Source organism: Triturus cristatus, chromosome 2_2 (genome assembly GCF_964204655.1).
Source record: "Triturus cristatus chromosome 2_2, aTriCri1.1, whole genome shotgun sequence".
Classification (NCBI taxonomy): Eukaryota; Metazoa; Chordata; class Amphibia; order Caudata; family Salamandridae; genus Triturus; species Triturus cristatus.
In genome coordinates this window covers 1,168,265,891-1,168,287,146 of record NC_140582.1, presented here as the reverse complement: position 1 = coordinate 1,168,287,146, position 21,256 = coordinate 1,168,265,891, and the positions used below count along the sequence as shown (strand labels likewise).

The window sequence follows — 21,256 nt, the reverse complement described above, 5'->3', positions numbered from 1 at the left end:
GGGTTACTGCAACAGAAAGCCACTTTCTCACAGCAGGGGCCCAGGGTCAAATTGCATCAGAAATCTGGCAAACAGTGTGTGGGGGAGTTTCTGTAACAGAAATCCACCTTCCTACAACCCCTACCAAGCTTTTGCATCATGATGCTATTGCGAACCAAGTAGGATGAGGTATTCGCAGTCATACGTTACTGCGTTCCCACGCATACATGGCCATACGTCATGACACAAAAGACATGGAGTCGTTCACCCCCTCTCCCAGATGGTGTACGCCCATCTAGGAGAACTAAAAAAAAATATTTACAGAAAGGAACAGCCGGAGATATATTGACAACACAATAGGTTTGTAACAGCAAACAGCTAAAGCTGTCTGTAGGCACAACATAAAAAAGGCAGAATGCTTGGTGCCTACAGCTGCATTCCTTGAATAACAACAAAGCAAATGCCATGCTGTCCAGTAAATGAATAATGCGCGGTCACATTGTAACTCCTTAGTATCTGAACATTTTAGGAAATGCGCCTTGCTGCTTCTATAATTTAACATACCCCTGCACTCCCTATGCTGCACAAGCTCATGAAGAGGCATGCTGGCACCTACACAAATACACACACGAGAACTAAATTACTAACCCTTAGAGAAAGAAATAGACAAGCAGATGTATCCCTTTAGGCTAGTACTAACAACATAACTAGGTAAAGGAAGTGTCTTCACTGAGACTAGAGTATGAAGAATTTCAGTAAAAATTAATTTCTATCTTACGACAATCATTCTGCAGAATCATCAACATGTCTGCCTTTGACGCAGGTTTCTGTCTTGATCTCTCGAAGAACTGTAAAAATGTCAAGTCATTTAGATATAGACATCAGCAAACACCTGATACGACATTAGTCTGGAACAAGTGCTTTCAAGGTCAAACAAAGAACAATAGTCAACATAGAGTAGTGTGAATTGTCGTACTTTTACCTTATATGATTAAAGGAATGTGTCTTAGATTAGCATCTTGATGCTTATTAGTCAAATCAAACATTCCTAAGGTGACATTCTATCTCAGATAAGATACAGTATATACACCATGTGACCACCTATTGAGAGAGGGTCCTTCACCCCAGATTATCGCAAGCAAGATATTGCCAGACCAGATAATCCTGCTTGCCCGAGATGCTGCCGCCGCATCATACTTTCTACTGAAAAATGATACCGAACACGGGAGGAGTTGATGATGAACGTGTTTGCCTCTCGCAGGAAACATGGCCTCCGTGACTCCTGAAGATCATAGCGTTCTGCTAAAACAAGGTTTGAGTGCACTCATCCTCCCTAAGTAAATCTAGCTGTAAGTTATTCACTTTTAATGCTCTCCTAGTGCAGCACACAGAAGTAGGTTTTAGCGTGTTAGGTTAGAAATCTTCATTTTATTTTTATTGTTCACAATGTGCATTTGTGCTGTATTAATCGTATTCGGTGTGGTTATTTTAGATGTGTTGTGCAACAGTGTGCACCTGTTAAAATAAACAGGCTTTTCAGTTAAAGCGCCTTTTTTCTTAGCACATCTTGTGTGTGTGTGTGTGTGTGTGAGATTGAATAGAACAAAAAAGGTTTATTTCCGATCACCACGGTGTCCCTGGATCCCCATTCAGGGACTGTTAGTAACCCCAAAGCATTGACACCACTTCATCTATGTATTGGGTGGAATTCTAGAGGGCGACAAAAACATGTCTTTCACATTCAAGCATTGGTGCATTGAACTACGTTCGTTTGTGTCAGACTCAGTTCACGCAGCAATCTGTCAAAATACCAAGCCATTTTACATTTACACTTAAATCACTTTTTTAATGTTATGCCATTTTAGTTTCTTACTCACTTTATGTTTTAATACTGTCTTTACGATCTTAGTACGTTTATGTTTTTGAATATTTTGGAAAAATGTTTATGGCATAAGTTGCATATTCTTAGTACACTTTTCTACATGTCATCTTCATGTGTATGTCATTGTAGAACTGGGAATGGGGCTTGCAGTTTGCAAGTATACATTTTGATTCATATTCAGCTGGATGGTCTTCACTGTGGTGAGCGACATCGGTTTTCATTTGAAATAAAATATTGATTTTATCAAATACCTATATTCTGAGCACAGTTTTCTTTATCATTAACACGATTTTCGCCAGTTCTAATGAGTAACAGCTTCAAGCATCAGTTGAGGCAAGACTATTTACATATCATATGTGTTAACAAGTGGAAGCCACTTTTAACAAGAAAAGAACAGGAAGCTGAATGTTGTATTTGGCAAGCAACACCTACAGCTGAGACACTGTTCTTTGAGCGCAAGCAAGGTTCAACTCCCTTACAAAGAAACCAATCTTGTGAAAGGGCTTCTTTCAGTCTTGTATGTATATCTTAAACCTACACAGAACAAAGCACTGCACAGGGGAGATGTATGCACAATAGTCGAAGATGGGAGGGTAGTAGAAGGGAAGGACGAGATTTAGTAGCAGGGATACGAGGGGTACTAGGGGAAGTTGCATGTTGCTTGGTGAGTTCATCAAGTGGTAGCTTCATTTTGAAACAAGATATTGCTTGAAAAGGGGTGTCCTCAGTCCTTTTCAAATACGAGAGTTGAGTGTTGGATTATTCTTTTTTTTTTTAAAATACATTTTTTGAGTGGTGATATTCTTGTGAATTCCGACCGGACGACAAAATCCCTAAATGTGTGTAATTCATATGCAAGTAAAGGTGTACATGTTCCAGGTCTCTTTCACTGCTCCAGGCATCCGCAAGTTGTCAGGCAGTTAAAGGGAGAAGCATTCTCTTATGCAAAAAATAAAAAAGGAACTCTTTCTCCGCCTGTGAAACTGTGGAATCAGGAGTCTGAAAGGAGTAGTGGACTACAAAATGGAGGAGGAAGAATAGCAGACTAACCTCGAATAACCTCGAGAAATTGAGAGTGGAGATTATACATTCTTTGATGAACAACACGCAATTACAAAGCCCCTAGTAAGAGATATGCCATCTTGATCTAGCTTGCTCTGCAAAAAGATTGAGCTGTAGCTTTCTGAACCATCTGTTGAAATCATTTTGAAATCACTAGTTGGACTGCATTTCCATAGTCTGGTTGAAGACAGATAACTACAACAGAAAACATGCTGACCAGTAGAAGGATCTTGCAAATTAGCCTCAATTTAAAAGCATGAAGAAATAAGTTAATAACACAATACGAAAATGTATGATATTTTTCAACCAACATTCTTCACTTTCCTAAACAAAAGGGGGCACCTTCTAAAATCTTGATTCAAAAATGTGTATCTACAGGTGCCATCCATCACCACAATCTCTAGTTATTTATTTGAAAAGTTTTATATGGGGAGAACTAGACCCATGTGGGTATCAGAGCTCTTTAAACTACTGTCTGGATGGAACTTGAGGTTTAGAGATAACTGTGAACCCCAGTGTATCCACAGAGAGGACTTCTCTTTAGCGACTGACCTCAACTTTCTAATTATGCACATGCTTTCACTGTTACTGCCTGTAATGCGCTCTGCTGTCCTAGTGAGTCTGGTTTGTACCACACAAAACAAAAAAATAAACTAGTAAATTAATTAATAATTAATTAATAAGGTGTTTGTGTTTTTAACAACCTTCAAAGCCTATGTTATCCCTTTGTATGTTAAAATTAGTACAGCTGTACTTCTTTTTCGCAGGTAGATACATGCCTGGAAACACTCGAATACCTGTGATCCAATGACAGCCAAAAACAGAAGTTTTGTTCTAAAACTGTATCACTGGCCAACTTGGAACCTGCCCTTTAGAGTCATACATAACATTAGAATCTCTAGCAGTTGTTTTTTTTTAGATTTGACATGTTCGGCATGCTTACTTTAAAGGCCCAATATTACCTTCCTTCAGCCATTGGCTGAACCTCAACTCACTGCCCCTCTACGATATTTATTTCGGTTACACTGTATGTACCTTTACTATGCTTAATGATTTGTACGTCAATGTCTCTTCATCTTGTAAAGCTAGCATTTTATAGTGCAGTCTGAGTCAGGGATTGTTAATCTAGTCCATGATCAACCTTTATACGATTACGAGTGTGTGTGGTTGTGTAGAGATAGAGTCCTGAGGCGGAAAGCCAGGACGGATCTTTTTAACTTTGTTCCACCTGTTATATTTTATTTGTGCACTTACCCGTTTTGTCACTTAATCTTTTTAATCTGCTAAACGCCGCTGTGTGTAGCGGAGTGCGGCCCCGCTCTAAAAGACTCGGCTAGCGCTAGAGTCTATTCACCTGTGCCTCCCTTAATCCCCATAGCAGCCGAGTAGGCGCTGCCTGGGGACCCGCCATCTTGGATAGGGCGAGCAGACGATTGCTTGGCCCCTCCCCGCCCTCACGTTATCTCCAGGATAAAATGACGCACTTTCCCGGAGAGCGCAGCGGACGGGCGCAGCGGCGGCGCGCCGAAGGTGCGCCAAAGGTAAGCCCGTCTGCGCCCGTCCGTGCCACGCCCGGGCCAAGGGCCATACCCCCTGGCCGTCTCATACAGTATTCTAGGGATACCCTGTTAGGTTTTCATACTAAAACATTCACCTGCACTCCATTGTTTAACATAGAGAACTGGGTAGGACCATGGTGCTGCAATCTATGTAAAAACAGTTTCGGTGACACTCAAATAAAGAGCCCCCTAAGCCCTAACAAAACGGAAAATCTACATTGTTATGTTATGTTATGTTAGGTTATTTAAATTTATTGAGCGCACAGATACTCGGGAGTGTCCCGGCGCTAACGACAGAAAAAGGCAACCATCCCACGAAATTCATCAAAACAGCAGGATCTTCAAGGATTTCCTGAACAGGAGAGGCTCACGAATGGCCCTCAAAGACAGGGGAAGAGCGTTCCAGGCAAGGCAGGCTCTACGGGCGAAGGAATTGCCCCCCAAGCGGGCCCGCTCAAATTTAGGGGTCTGCATAAGCAGCAATGAGGAAGACCTCAGCTGTCTCCTAGGGATGTAGAAGGAGAATCTGACCTGAAGATATTTGGGGCCAAGACCATAAAGGGCTTTTTGTACAATTGACAGCATTTTAAATTTAAGACGAGACTGAACGGGGAGCCAGTGAAGAGCCCGCAGTTGGTCCCGGGCACTTTGCCGGGAGGACAGTCCGCCCAGAAGTCTAGCTGCTGAATTCTGGACCACCTGTAATTTCGATACAAGGTAACCAAGGCTCCCTACCAGGAGGGCATTGGCATAGTCTAAACGGGATAAAAGCAAAGCGCGCACCACCGTTTCTCTAGCCTGTCTGGGAGCAAGGGGAGAAACTTCCTAAGACTCCGTAAAAGCCCAAAGCATGTGCCGGTAAGTTTTTTTATATGAGAGGCAAAGTTCAGGTTATCATCAAACCAAACACCGAGGCTTTTAACGGCTCCAATGATCGCTGGGGGGCATGGAAAGCCCAAGGGCCAAAGTCTTGTTCTAAACTCAGAGGGAAAAGAGCCGAACAGCAGAACTTCTGACTTAGCCTCGTTGCATTTTAGCTGTGCATTAGCCAGCCACTGAAATACCGAGGACAGACACTGATGAGGTTTAACCACCGAATCATCAGCTTTGCTCCAGGTAAACAGCAGTTGGGTATCGTCGGCGTAGGCCATCACTTTAGCCCCCAGGGACTCCGCCAGGAAAACCAGTGGAGTCACATAGATATTGAAAAGCAGAGGGCTAAGTGACGACCCCTGTGGTAACCCCGTGGTGACATTCAGGGGAACCGAAGCGCACGGAGGGAGCCAGACCTGCTGAAGCCTACCCTCCAAAAAAGACCTGATCCAGAGCAACGCATTCCCAGACACTCCAATGTCCCAGAGGCGGTCGAGGAGCTTGGCGTGGGGCACCGTGTCGAACGCCGCCGAGAGATCCAGCAGTATAAGTGCCGCTCTCCCGCCGGCGTCCAGACACTCGCGAATTGACTCCGAGACCTCCAGCAGAGCGGATTCGGTACTGTAGGAGGCCCGGAATCCAGACTGCGCAGAATGAAGCACGCCAGCCACCTCAGCATGGTTGGTCAGTTGAAATGTGACAGCCTTCTCACACACTTTGGCCAAACTAGGCAGGAGTGAAATAGGACGATAGCTCTCTGGGAGCAGAGGATCAAGGGAGGGCTTTTTAAGAAGTGGCAGAATTAGAGCATGTTTCCATGCCGAGGGAACAAGAGCTTCCCTAATCGATTGGTTGACCAAATAGTTGACCTCGGGGTTGATGGTGTCTGCCAGATCGGAAAGTAATCGGGCGGCACATGGATCGTGCGGGGAGCCAGACTTGAGGGCTTTATGGATTTTAAGACTAACTCAATAGGGCAAAAATCAGAGAAGCGGGAGAGTGGAGAGATCTTGGGCAGGGTGGAAACCAGCTCAGTGCTGGGCGACTTCATCAGAGGCCGAAATGTCTCCTGGATACTGATGATCTTGTCTTTGAAAAAAGAAGCCAGGGTGTTGCACCAGGTGTCCGATGTAGGGGCTACAGCTACCTGAGCACTCGGGGCAAGGAAAGACTGCACTATGGCAAAGATCTCCTTGGCGTTGTTATTGGCTCGTTCAATGCGCGTAGCAAAGTACAGGCCCTTGGCCTCCCCAATTGCTCTATAATAGAGTTTTTGCTCAGACCTAAGAAGCACTTTGTCGTTGAGCAGATAGCCACGGGAGCGCCAGGCCCTTTCTGCAACTTTGCAGTTGTGTTTAAGACTCCGTAACAAAGGGGTAAACCAGGGTTTAGAAGGGGACTCTCTTCTCAGCCTGGGTTGGCCAGCCGCCGAGACTGAAGCGACAGCACCTGTGGTCCACTCATTGAATTGGATAAGATTAGCCTCTAGAGCTGAGCAGAAAGTGGGTCGAGACGCAGCAAGTTCAAGGCTAAGCTGGGTGGAAGCCATCTTCAATGAAAGAGGCGGCCGGTAACAACTGGTTGGTCTCCAAGCTTCATGCAATGCACAGGAGAAAAAGATGGGGAAATGATCTGACCATGACACAGGGCGCAGCTTCAAGACAGAGATGGGGAAATTAGTACAATTCATATCAAGCGTGTGACCACCCTGGTGAGTAGGGAACATGACCATTTGGGATAAGTTTGCAAGATGTAAAGAATCGAGAAAAGCGACTGAATCTACCTCTTTACTGCAATCGAGGTGGATATTGACATCCCCAAGAAAAATATATTTCGAAAATCTCAAAGCTCGCTCAGCTAACGCCTCACTGCAAAGGGCTAAGAAGTTCGCAGCTGAGCCAGGGGGTCGGTAAATTAAAGAGCCACCAAGGGTGAAGTGGGCTGAGAGTTGCAAGCTGAAATGCAATGCCTCGCAGTTACCCCAGAGAGTGGAAATTTCACTTCGGAAGGTCCAATTTTCCCTATACCAGATGGCCACACCGCCACCTCTGCCTATACCACGATCCAATCGATGGACTTTAAATCCTGTAGGTGTAGCCATATTAACTAGAGGATTTGATGTGGCATCGAGCCAAGTCTCAGTAACAAACAGGATATCCAGATTATTATCAATAATCAGGTCAAACACATCCAAATAGTGCTTTTTCACGGATCTAGCATTGATGAGACAGGCGCTAATGGAACCGGGGCTGAAAGGAGCAGCACCTGAATCTGTTAAAACGCGCTCTGTGGTAAAGTGAAACGCGCATCCGCCGCAGACATAATCAGAGGAGGGGAGATTAGAGCAGATTATTTCCTTAGGGCAACGAGGAGGCTGAAAGGATTTGAGCATATCAGCCGCATAAATCAGGGGACTGGTAACCTCAGAGGAAGAACAGGCAGAGTGGCATGCCCTATGCCCTGACAGTGCGCTGACGGGCGCAGACGGGCTTGCCTTTAGCGCGCCCGCTGCGCTCGTCCGCTGCGCTTCCTGTCAGGCAGTCTACTTAAAGGGCGTGGCTGAGCCGAGGGAACAGCGTGCAACATCTAGAGTGCTGACTGCGAAAAACGCGCGTCGCACTCAAGATGGCTGCTAAAAATGCCAGAAGAGCGTGTCCCAGGCGAACGCCCCGTGACCAAGGCACGATCAGAAGGCAAGTTCAACAATTAGTAGTAAAAGATTCCCACAGTTTAAACATAATAATCAATTTCTCCCCCCTGACAATTCCCTCATATGCGCAGCGTAGACAAAAATTCCCACAGTTTTAAAACATAAGCATCAATTTCTCCCCCCTGCAATTCCCTCGTGTGACCAACGTAAACACCAAAACGAATACAGTTTTAAAATGAATGGAGGCAGAATGCAGCCTTACTGAAGCAGCGCATCGCAGGACTGATCGGCTTTACAAAAGATTGCCTGAGCCGAGGGAACAGCGTGCAACATCTAGAGTGCTGACCGCGAAAAACGCGCGTCGCACTCAAGATGGCCGCTAAAAATGCCTGAAGAGCGTGTCCCAGGCGAACGCCCCGTGACCAAGGCACGATCGGAAGGCAAGTTCAACAATTAGTAGTAAAAGATTCCCACAGTTTAAACATAATAATCAATTTCTCCCCCCTGTCAATTCCCTCATATGCGCAGCGTAGACAAATATTCTAACAGTTTAAAAACATAAGCATCAATTTCTCCCCCCTGCAATTCCCTCGTGTGAGCAACGTAAACACCAAAACGAATACAGTTTTAAAATGAATGGAGGCAGAATGCAGCCTTACTGAAACATTGTGGACTTGTCAATGTCAGGTCCATGGGCAAACACGCCCAACATATCTTTGACTTAATCCTGGAAAGGGAGCTGGACTGTCTCTTTATGACAGAAAACCTGGCTAACACAAAACAGCAACCCGGATGTGACTACCGCTCTCCCGCAGGGGTACCTCATTGCCAGAGAAGACAGACCCCTCCAGAGGGGCGGAGGAATAGCAATTGTCTACAGGGACTCACTGAGCTGCATGACCTTCCCAATCCCAGATATCAAAGGTGCGGAAAGTATGGCTTCGCCCTAAGAGCTCATGATTCCTTCACCTTCTCAGGAGCATTAATATACCGACCTCCGGGAACACCTACCGATTTCTTGAATAGTATAGGAGAAATAGCAGGAGATCTAGCCCTAAAATCTGCTAATTTCACGATTCCAGGAGACACAAATATACACCTAGACTCCTCCTCAGATCATGCCACCTTAGGTTTTACGGAAACAATGAAGGTCCTCGGCCTCAAAATACTTACCACCATGCCCACACATAATGCAGGTCATATCCTTGACTGCATTTGTTCAAACTTGGACATACTTCTTGTAAAACCTCCCCAAGAATTAACCTGGTCCGATCACAGCTACATCCCTTTTGAACTCCAAGGAATAATGAAACATAAACAAGGGATAAAGCCTTGCGCCCCCCCGGGTGGGCCCCACTGGAAGAACCTGACAGGAAAACCGGGGTTCCTAACCAAGGCACTAGAAACCAGACCATCAGCAGTAGGGAACCCTGAGAAGGATAGCCAGTCCTTCAGGGAATGGATGGATGCCCTAGCTACGGAAAATGACAAAATAAAACCAAGTTTAAGGCGCAATAAGAAACATAGAACCTCTGCTCCCTGGTTTTCTCAAACCCTAAAGGAAGAACAAAGGAAGGTTAGAGCATTAGAGCGGACCTGGCGCAGAAAATATATTATAACTGATCAGTCCAGGTACAAAGTGGCTCGCCGACACTACCATGGGATGATAAAAACAGCCAAAAAGGACTTTTTTTACCGATGCCATAACCAATAGTAACAACAAACAAAAAGATATTTTCAATATCGTCAACTCCTATACCAATCCAAAGAACATGCAGAGAGACATTCCCCCCTCCCAAACCCTATGTAATAACATCGCGGACTACTTCCACGAGAAAATACAGACGATCACCAAAGATTTCCCATACCCCTCCCCCCTGGAAGAGTCCCAAACAAAAAACAATAACGCGGCAAGCCAGTTAGCCTTCTTTCAGGAAGTTAGCCTGGAAGAATCTAAGAGAAAAATCCTTATAATCAAATCTGGCTCCCCCTGCCCCCCTTATGTTCTCCACACCATGGTGGAGATCGTAAACCCCATCATCAATAATATTATTAACTCTTCACTCTCCCGGGGAGTAGTCCCTGAGGAATGGAAACTAGCAGCAGTAAGACCCTTACAAAAAAAACCATCACCAGACCCTACCATCCTCACTAATCTACGACCAATTTCACTACTCCCTACTTTCTGTAAACTTACAGAAAAGGAAGTAAATCAACAGCTCACCACTTTTTTAGGGGCAAATAATATCTGGCACCCAAGCCAAGCTGGTTTCAGAGCAAAGCATTTGACGGAATCAGCTCTAATTTTTTCCTTGGAAACACTTAGAGCAGCACTAGACCAGGGCAAAAAAGCAGTCCTCATACTTTTAGACCTGTCCGCGGCTTTAGATACGGTGTCTCACACCATCTTGATAGACCGACTAGCCGCGGCAGGGATAACTGCTAAGGTACTGAGCTGGCTAAAGAGTTTCCTAACAAACAGACGACAAGTGGTCACCTTGGGCCATTTTAGATCAGCAGAGATTCCACTAAACTCAGGTGTTCCGCAGGGCTCATGCCTGAGTCCGACGCTTTTTAATGTATATATAGCCCCCCTGATTACCCTCATATCATCCTTCGGCATAGCTACCATCTCATATGCGGATGACACACAACTCATCCTAGTGATGGAGGATGAATCCAGCGAAGCAGAAGTTAGACTCAAAAACTGCAATAAGGCCACTTTCCACTGGATGAGCACGAATCATCTTAAATGTAACTCTGGGAAGACTGAGATTCTACCCTTTGGAAAAAACAACTTTTTCAACCCAACTCTATGGTGGCCAGAAGACGCTACCGTCCCCACTAATATAGCTAATGCAGTCCCAAATTTGGGGATAAAATTTGACCCTTCTCTGAGTTTCCAACAACAACAAGCAACAGCCGTGGCAGGGACCTACTTCGGCATAATAAAAGGACTCAGGAAATTTTTCGATCTGATCCCATTTGCAGCGAGGAAGATGGTGGCAGTAGCCCTCATTACCTCCCGCATCGATTACTGCAATAGCATATACGCAGGAACAAACAGGGCGGTAGGCCATAAACTGCAAATGGTACAGCATGCAGCGGCCAGATTAGTGTTGGGATGGAAAAGAAGGACCTCAGCTTCAACAGCTATGAGCACTTTGCACTGGCTGCCAATACATAAAAGGGTGCTGTTTCAAATCCTGTTAATAACCTTTAGGGCATTTAACAAAACAGGACCCAAATACATTGAAAACATGTTCCAACATTACGTCCCCTCACGATGTCTAAGATCCCAAAGAGAGAATCTTCTTACCATCCCCAAGTTTAGACTCAAAACCAAAGGAGGTAAAGCCCTGGCAGTTTTGGGGTCCAAAGCCTGGAATTCTCTGCCGCCCCCACTCCGACAAATCCCCACAGAAATCCCTTTCAAAAGGACCCTTAAAACCTGGATTTATACCTTATCCGACACAAAATGCAAGAATATGATATAACATTCCAACCCAGTTACACCACAAGAATCAATTTAATCTGGTTCTTTCACACTCAGAAGCGCAAAGATGCTCCGTGGAGTGCAACCCGCGCTATACAAAAAATCATTTACATTACATTACATATACAATGCTGAAATGTTAGTCTTATCAATCAGACGTAAAGTGTCTACGGTCAGGCTCCATCTTACATAGGCCCCAAATCCATTTTAGTTCATAGAAACCTCCATCTTCCTTGACTTAAGACAACAGAAACCGCCATATTCCCCAATTTATGCAGAACCATTGTCATATCTGCCTTTAAACACAGACATTACCAAACCTCATCTTTCTAGGAACTGTGATAGTGCCAAGTCCTTCGATTAATGACAGATACAACATCTAATGCAACATTTGTCTGGGTCAAATGTCTGCTCCTCACCATATCAAGGTCAAACAAGAACACATACCGGCCGGAGGCGGAGAGTAATCTCACCAGGTTAGACAGCAGGATTGCATGCGCAACGACGTCCCCGACCCGCCCCCAGTTTTTCATCCCCACGGCGTATACTAACACGACCTACCTCAGCGCACGTACCCTGGCACACACTTCACGGTTTGTGGTTTCCCCCTCCCTAGTTCTGTCTCTGTTAAATGATTATTTCAGAAGAAAAACCTAATAAAAACGAGATCTAAGTCACCCTGTGTCGTTACCGCTGCCCCCCCCCCCCACCGACACGGCCGGCCCCACATGGGGTTGTAGGCGGCTTGCTGTGTATTTTGCTCCGCCCCCCCTACATGCCACCTAGCACTGTTACTTTGGCCCTGCCGGCCCGAAGGGATGTAGGCAGTGGTTGAGCTGTACGACTGATGATACCAATAAAGATCTTGTTTGTTCAAAAAAACAAAAACACATACCGGCATATAACCAAAATAATGTAATCTAGCCTCATATGTTCATTATTAAACATCTTGGATACATACCTTGATGGTGTATACAATACCGGACGAAGGCCGGAAGGCTGGAGAGGTATTTCCAAACACTGGAAGTTAAATGGGGGAAAGGGGATACGTCCTCCTAATTTATCATGAACAACAAGCAGTATCCCACCCAAAGGAAAGTGATATAATACATGGAATATCCAGTAACGGCACAATTCTCTTCTCAGGAGGTCTGATCATCTATCTCTACCAAAGCTGGGAGCAATTCCTCTTAGTATGATAACCCTCACACACTCAAATAGTGTCATGCTTCATCATCGGGTTCAACCAGGCTCCTAAAGGCCAGGGTGGACTTAACTGAATTACAGGGAGCGCTTAAGAGAAAAGACCAGGAGAGTTAAAGATTAAAAATCCTCCAGGTATCCGGTTAATATGGAGTAATGAAGGATACTAAAAACATATATTAGGGTGTCCCAAGGATTCAACGGTCCTATGACCCTATTCTCATTGCCAACATGTTTCAGCCTGTGAACGGCCCTCTGGGTCCACGGATTTCTTCAGGGCAAACTACAATGACAAGTCCCTCCCTCCCTGAAAATATCAACAAGATAAAACACTATTAGTTCTTTCACAAAGCACCATATGGATATACTTATTCTCAGTGTGGTGTTTGATTCAAAAGGTTCGTCCACCTGTAAGGAGACAGGACACAACACACACAAATCTTTTTGATCAGACCATATGATGGGAGAATCAAAGTGCCCTGCGCTAATTACTCAACCTCTTTGTACAATTCGTAAGAGGAGAAGGAAGCACTATACTAATGTTAATCAGTGTGTAAAAGTCGCAACCTATCACAGTTCTCATAATTATTAATAACAGGGGTCAAATTTTAAGAACTCACCCGATCTCATAAAGCACACACTCACGTGTCCATAACCCAACATGCAAAGACACCGAAGCATTATTTTAAAAAAGAGTCATTAGTCTGGGAGATGTTGTATGTCATCTACCGACTGTGAGTAACAAAAACAGTATCATCTTTATACAATATTAGGTGCTAGGATAGAAAAACGTTACGCACCCGTATGTATAAGCAATCAAAACCCATGGACTGCACGCTTCTCACGAGTGCAGAAATGAAGTGGCAGTCCTATAGTCAAACTCTGGGCAAGAGGTCAAAGTTGGTATAGTTACGACATCAATTCATCAAGCCCATAACTGAAAGCTCGCTCAAGCAGCCTAAATCCCATCTCTGATTTCCCCCTCACTTACTTCATCAAGGATCCTGGCCCCGTCACAACACCTACTATGGTCGGCAACTCCCGGCGTGAGTGCCGGTGAGCCGGATCGAAGATGCATATGAAGGGTATGAATGCCCGCGTCTGCAGCTGAATCCACTGACATGCATGTGGCCCGCATATATCACGTCATGTTTCACAGGGTACTACCGATCCCCGTGAATCATGGGGGATGAGGTTTCATACTAAACAGTGTTCCTGTGAACTGAACTGTGGCAAAATTTAAGTGATAATACCACTATTACCAGGGATCACCTCATAGTAAGCCTAGTGTATGAAATCAATAGTATTTAGCTCCGGATTCTTAACAATCAATTCAGTGAATAATGTGTATCGTGTACGCCGTTCCGTTTAGGAACTACTAAAAATCCAGGGAATCATGGTTAGTGTAGTTTTCGTGGCACCGGCATGTCACATTAGTGTTACTGGAATCGAAGGGGTTTGTTTTGAAGAAAACTTTATTGATGTAGAACACCATAAATATGAGTTTTGTATTGTATTCCATGGGTGGGAAAAAACTGTGAGGAATAAGTGGGATATAGTTGGACATTAATATATTGATCAACTTAGAGAGCTCTACGATTTCCCTTATTATAAGTGATTCACCAAAATATCCCGAATTTTCAAGGAGTTTAAAAGGAGAGGACAGTGAATTTCTTATGTCCGGCCTAACTGTCCCTATGGAATGGAGTCTTTCAGACCTATCACTTGTTTTGAGTGTATACACTCACCTCTGCTCTTTCTGTAGGAGTCTTCTGGAGAGGTTAGGGCCACCCTTCACCTTTTCAATGATGGTCCACGTTAAATCATTATTAGTATGCTGCTGTTCTAAATAGTGAGTTGTGAGTCTCGTGGCAGAGATGCTCTTACGGATGGTGCTTCTAATGCGAACTTTCACCTTTCTCGTTGTTATACTAATATAACGGTCCCCACACGGGCATGTGATCATATAGATGCAGTTGTCAGAGTTACAATTGGTATGAAAAAGTTGCTCCCACAGCTGTGGGAGTCCCAGGTCAATGTAAACTTACCTTTAGGGATGGAAGGATCAAAACAAATTATAAATATATTTACCAGTTTACTGAGGTGTATACATCTCAATGAAGTGTTCATGAACACAAACAACTTACCCACTTAACAATTTCTGGAAGCAGGGGCACCTCAGGCACGGATGAATTATCCGTTGATGAAACCGCAGTGGAAGGTTTGTCGGCGTTAAGAACATCGAAAGCAACGTCTACTGATTGCAAACCACTGCTCTGTTCAAAGCTTACAAGGGGTCTGCTGCAAGTAGTGGGCGGCTCTGCGGGAGAGTCAGGGGCTTCACAAGCATACTCGGAGTCAGAATCATGATCTGATGCACAGTCAATCTCAGCCCTTTCTGCAGATTGCTTTACTGCCTGTGAAAGCTCTGTCAAAGCATTGGCCGGAACAACACCGGTTAGCGAGTTGCCTTTCCCAAGCATTGCTAGAGAGTGTCCAGTGCCAGGCATCAGTGAGGAATAGTCAGTCCCAGACTTCAGTGAGCTGTTGGCAGCATCAGGTCTCAGAAAGCAGAGACCAGTGCCAGGTTTCAGTGATGGACACCAGTGTCAAGCTGATAGTGATGTTTGCCAGATACCGGCTTTAACAATGCCTTGCTGCGGCCATTCTTTTACAAACAGCTGCAAATCATTCTTATACCACAGACTCCATTTCCAACAATATTGCCAGCGTTTTTCCACAATATGATGCTACAATCCAACAATGTCAATGCTTCCTTGTGTTTTTCATCTGATGTTCGAGGCGAGTTTCTTTGAGCACAATCAACCATATGCTGCAGCCTAGGTTCCTGCGGAGGAAAAAAAAATATTTCCTATATTTAAAGCTTTAACATTGGTGTGGGATTTTCAGTAATGACAACAAACGCATTCATTTTTACGAAAATTAGATGCTGCCAATTACTTCATTTTAATGATTAGTATATAGTTTTAAGGCAAACAATTATTACTGAATAAAACATAGTGGATGGAAGTATATATCTATATATTCACATACAATTAAAAACTAAACTACCTTGTTATAAAGAATGCAAAAATTCAAGTGCCTTTCCTGACAAAACAAATACACTTGTATAATTCTAACAAGGTATTGCCAATATGCATGCTAGTATAGGAAAAGGATTTATGTCGACAGCCACCTCCACCCCTGAGAGGCCATTTGAGCTACATGAAAAAACACAACAAAATATGAAGACAATAAAAATATTGCACATTGTAAACATTAATAAACTGGAGTCAGTTGAACAGAATTATCTGCCAGAAGACGTACATCTATTTACAAATGAGAAAACGTGTGCACAACAATGTTTTTTCCAACAAGAGCATTAAATGAAGAACTACTTGTGCTAAGATGTAGCGGGTAAAGAGTAAGGTTTGAGCTATAGCAGGTAAAGGTAAGAGGTCATCCTTTAAATGCCAGACAATCCACAGCCTGTAAATACAACGCGTGCACTCCTAATTAAGCAAAGAAAAAATTATCCCTAGACAAAAAAAAATATATTATTTTAATCATAAAAAGGGGCCAGGGTGGGACAACAGAGCTAGCCAAGTTCCAAGCTGGCCGGCAACGCAAATTGTGGATTTGATTAATGTCTTCCTGAATAAATAAAAATAAGAAATGCACAGTGAACATCTATAATAATGGCACAATGAGTATGACGTTGGAGCTTTAGAGCTTCAAGAAATATTTACATTGTTATTAAAAAGAGGGTGGACTGCCACGATTGCAGAAGGAAACAACAGATTTTCTCAGAGTGAACACTACTGCTTGCAAGAACATATTAAAGCTCCACATATTCAACCTTAGACCCTCCACCCACACCAGAGGAATAAGCCTTTCAGGCCTGCAGAATGTATGTTTGCTCAGGTTCTTAAACGTTCAAAAGGTGACAGGAATAATGCTTGCAATTTGTCTGACCACAAGCAATTGATCGAGGTAGCATTCCAGCCCATCGTTCTTTTGCCCACCACGTCACCTCAGCCACATGCAAATGAGCCTTGCCCCTGCTCCAGTAGGAACAGTGCAGCCTGAAATGCCAGGCATTCCCAGGCTCAGAACACAAGCAGCCTAAGACCGGTTACGACCTGAATGGGGTTCTTCAGTCTGGTATACCTTTAATCCAGTAGCACAGTGAGCACAAGACCCATGTCTGGGCATACACTTACAACTTAAGGCAAAACTGGTCTTGGGTTGCTTGCGTTCCGGTTCAGGGAGGATCTGGTCTGGCAGTTTGAACTGAACTGTTCCTATTGGAGCAGGGTCAAGACTGATTTGCATGTGGCTGAGGAGTCCAGAAAATAGTCGAAATATACCAAAATCTATTTTTCCTTGTGGAAAAAGTGGCAAAGTGCTATCCAAGAAAGACTGCTTTCAGAACAAAAAGCACAGACTAATACAAATATATATTTTGATAGATTCGTACTTTGCATTTTTTTTTGTCGTAACAGATTTTTACTTTTTTTTGTAGTTTATACCTACTTGCATTTTGTGGTGAAAACAGGTGTGAAATCTATGGCTGAACTTGGTAAGCTATACATCAATTAACCTAACTGGTTATTTTGGGGAAACCACTATGAGCCCTTATCTTCCAATATTGGGTGTGTTTAGAAACACAATCACGTCATTGCAAGGAGCTTTATGCAAATAAAACAGGGAGTATGCATATTATAAATCGTCAAAAGTGGACGGTGAGGAGTGGATGGATGATGTATGCATCAAAATAGATGAACGCGAAATAGCCTGTAAGGCTAAGAAGGATGTGTGTAAATATATAAAATACCAGAGAAAGAATAAAAATGCTATAAACTGATCCAAAATAAACACTGAAAGTAATTGAAGGGACTAGTTTTATTTTTTTAGATAACTGAGCAGCCTTTGAGCTTTTGCAGGATTGATCGTCATGGTGTAACGCATAGCACTGTTCACTCGATATGTAAGCACTATGCACAACTACTATACATTACAAGCACTGGCAAAGCCAATTGATTTTGGCATTGCGAGAATTATTGGCTTTGTCAATAACTTATGGCAGGCGTCTCTTAAGTCGGTCCTGGAGTGCTGGATGCATGCCACAGTTTTAGCATATCCACATTAAGATAAATGTAGTTATCTTACGAATCTGGCGTGGATCCTGCCCACCAGGCCTGACTTTGGATAACCCTCATTTATGGGCATAGGCCTTTTAGGTGATGTGCCCAGAATCTCAACATGGTGGTCCTACTACAAGACTCAATCCTGGTCTGTCAGTGCCAAATTTGGATGCTTTGATCATAGGGCACACCCTGGATAGAGGGAGAGAGTGTGTGAAAAGCAAAAACTATTTAGGAGCAGCTGCTTAATGCTGTAAACAAAAAAAGACATCACGCGACCAACTCTCACCTCACTCTTCTCCCAGACAAAACAGGCGTTTAGGGCAGAAATGTATAGCACTGACAAAGCAATAAGGGAAACTAAAAGGAATTTAGATCGAACATAAGGAAGCTGCAGGAACAGATGAGCAGCTTACAGGGTAGAGAGTCCTGAAATTGTTATGAAGAGTTTGTCAGGCAGTAAATAATTAAGCTATGTAGCTTTCTTCGTTCGGCTTCAGAGCGCCACAAATAAAGAAAGAGCATTGTAACCTTTACTCCACATTTGACTGTCAGTGCTCAACTATGAAAGCCACTATGTATGATGATGGACAGAGTGCTGAAACTTTTCAGACATTCACCTCCAGTCACAATTAGATCTGAGTTGAATCTATCATCGTTCTTCAGCTCACTTTGCCACCCCAGTCCCAGGATGCTTGTTTCCGGTCCAGGGAAGACCTGGATTTGGCAGTTCGGGCTGGACTGTTCCCAAGAGTAACAAGGTCAAGACTGATTGGCATATGGCTGAGTCTGAACTGGGGTGGCGAAGTGACCTAAAGAATGATGATGAATTCAACCCAGATCTAATAGTGACTGGGGGTGAGTGTCTGAAAAGGTTCAGCGCTCTGGCCATCATCTCCTTGTGTTTGCTTTGTTTGCCCCTAAGTTGGCAGGGTATGCCCAGACGTGGGTCCCTTCCTCACTTTGCCACTGGATCCAAGCTAGCCTGGCTGCTGAGGGGTGTTACTCTGAAACCGGTCCCAGGACCTCGCTGGGCAGTTCAGTCTGGACTGTTGCCATGAGGAACAGGGTCAAGACTGATTTGAATATGGATGGGTCTGAACTCGGGTGGAGAAATGAGCTAAAGAATGATGATGGATTTAACCCAGATCCAATAGTGACTGGAGGCGAGTGAAATGTTTCAGCGCTTCGGCCATCATCTCCTTGTGTTCTCCATGTGTTTGCTTTGTATTGTGGCTTGCCATTAGAGAAGTTTATCAGATTTGTCCACCCATTCATAAACATGCCTTTTGGAGGCTATCCCTAATCGGCGGGCCTCCTCCAGGCGTAGCTGGTGCAAGGAGGCCCTATGTAGGGCCATGTGGCGTTGCGTCTAGTTTACATTTTTGGAAGAATATGGATGTTTTTGTCTCAGTGATCTCTCTGTCACCCTTTCGCGGTCTTTGCCTCTGAGCATATGAGTGGGCAATTCTTCGCAAGCATGCCTTACAGGTTCGACAGCACGCATTGAGACGCCACATGGACCTCTCCCCGTTGCAATGTACCATCACTAGAGTACGATCAAATATCCCCCATGGAAGGATATGTGTACCACTTGTGTGCATGAGATCGGGGGCCGGGAGTAACAGGTATTCAATGAGAGCCATAGAGCCATGCACCGCTGATGCATGTGTATATCTCCGGTTTCCAGGATTCCATATTCTCCATACATCCAATCCAGTGGCCCAGTCAGACTAGCCCCTCCCCGTCATCTGTGATGTCTCATTGGGTCTATGCCAATCTTGTCAGTCATAATATCATTACAGTCTCCCCCTGGGATCGTAAGCCGATTTGGTAAGGCAAGTATGAGCTCCCTGAGGCTCGTTAGTGTGGACCAGGCCAATACGGGGATGGGTGGGCCTTTCATACACATACCAGATTGTAGGGGGTGCGCTTCAAGGATCCTTCAAGGATCAAAACCTCCCAAATGCATCTCAGGACACCCCGGAGATACCAGGGGCAGAGGTTTGTGAAGGAGTATGGCAGCCCCTCTTGAGCTCCGGGAACATCCAGCATGGAACAATCGATCATAGCCCTGGAGGGCTAGGAATGGGAAGCTGGTACCTTGGGGGTTAGTATGTTGGAGCATTAGGATCACCGGGGTATGCTGGTGTGCAAACTGCATTACAGCCCCCCCTCGTAATACAGTCCAGTAGCCCATTAACGTTTCATGTCAATTCCATGAAAACACATATGGTGGTAGTGGCAGCCGGTAGTGACGTGGGAAAGGGAAAGTCGCCGACAGTCCCACAGCACAAGGAATGTCATAATGGCAAAGCCTACAGTGGGGCTCACAGTGTGTGTTGTCTGGATGTGTGAAGAATTAGCTTGGGACCGAGAGCAGTTGAAAAGAAAGAATATGCAAACTAACCAGACAAACAAAACAAACCACAACCCCTAAACTCCGCCCCACCCTAAACTTCACTCCCTGCATTTATTGCACAAACTCCCAAACTAAAAGCAGAAGAAACGTGGGGTGTAATAAGGCGGTGAAGTCAATTAAAACATCCCCAGCTCCGCATGAGGAGTGATATGTGGAAAGTACATCAGTAGGATTCAATGGTGCTGGCTTTCAATATTTAGTTGTGCAGCACAGCCACCAGCGGAGCCCTACACTAGCTTAGGGCCCTCGCCCGATTGCCAGTTGTTATTCATCAGAAGTGGCGTCAGAGGGCATCTCCTGGGTCTGCGGCTCATCGTTTTCGTTCTGATTCCGATGCTCCCCTTCAGACTCCATGGAGGCTTCAGTATTCAAGGAGCCTTGTTTTTGCCATCTAGATCGTTTGCGACACCACGACTCAGTAGTTCCCATGTTCCCAGAAAGATCATCTGCCACCTCACAGGCTGGTTCAGGGCATTAGGCCACTGCTCTGTAAGCCAGGCCCATGCCTCCTGTGGAGAATCAAAGAAGTATGACTTTGAATCATTAATCACAAGCAACCGTGCAAGACAGAGGAGCATGAGAGGTTCAAGTTCCGTAGTTTCTGCTTAACTTGATTGTATGATTTTTGCTGGGATTGGAAATGACGGGTGTAATCCGGAAAGATAAGAATGTGGCCAGATTGATGCATCAGGTGACCCTTTAATCTCACCCCTGTGAGGATGGCATCTCTATTCATAAATCGTGCTATCATAGAGTGAGGTGGGGCTCTCAGTGGAGTTTTCTGAGCCAGTGACCTGTGGGTTATTTCAATTAGCAGGGAGATAGTTGAGCATGGCCAGCCAGGAACGAATCCACTGCTCCAGAAATGTTTCCAGTGAGGAGTCCTCGGCTTCCTCCTGGCACCCGATAAACCGGAGATTGTTGCAACAAGCCCCGTTTTGCAGCATCCTCCACTAGGTTGTGAAGACTTTTGGTGGATTGAG

At 44.6% G+C, this 21,256-nt stretch overlaps 1 protein-coding gene across 1 annotated transcript in view; it reads right to left on the bottom strand.

Moving 5' to 3' along the window:
* LOC146863310 (uncharacterized) overlaps positions 1 to 21,256 on the bottom strand; it is a 272,972-nt gene that overhangs the window by 242,951 nt on the left and 8,765 nt on the right. Inside the window, exon 2 of the mRNA XM_085642725.1 lies at positions 14,852 to 15,552. Coding sequence (XP_085498851.1) covers positions 14,852 to 15,214 — 363 coding nt within the window. The 5' untranslated portion in view covers positions 15,215 to 15,552. The remainder of the gene's footprint in view (positions 1 to 14,851; positions 15,553 to 21,256) is intronic.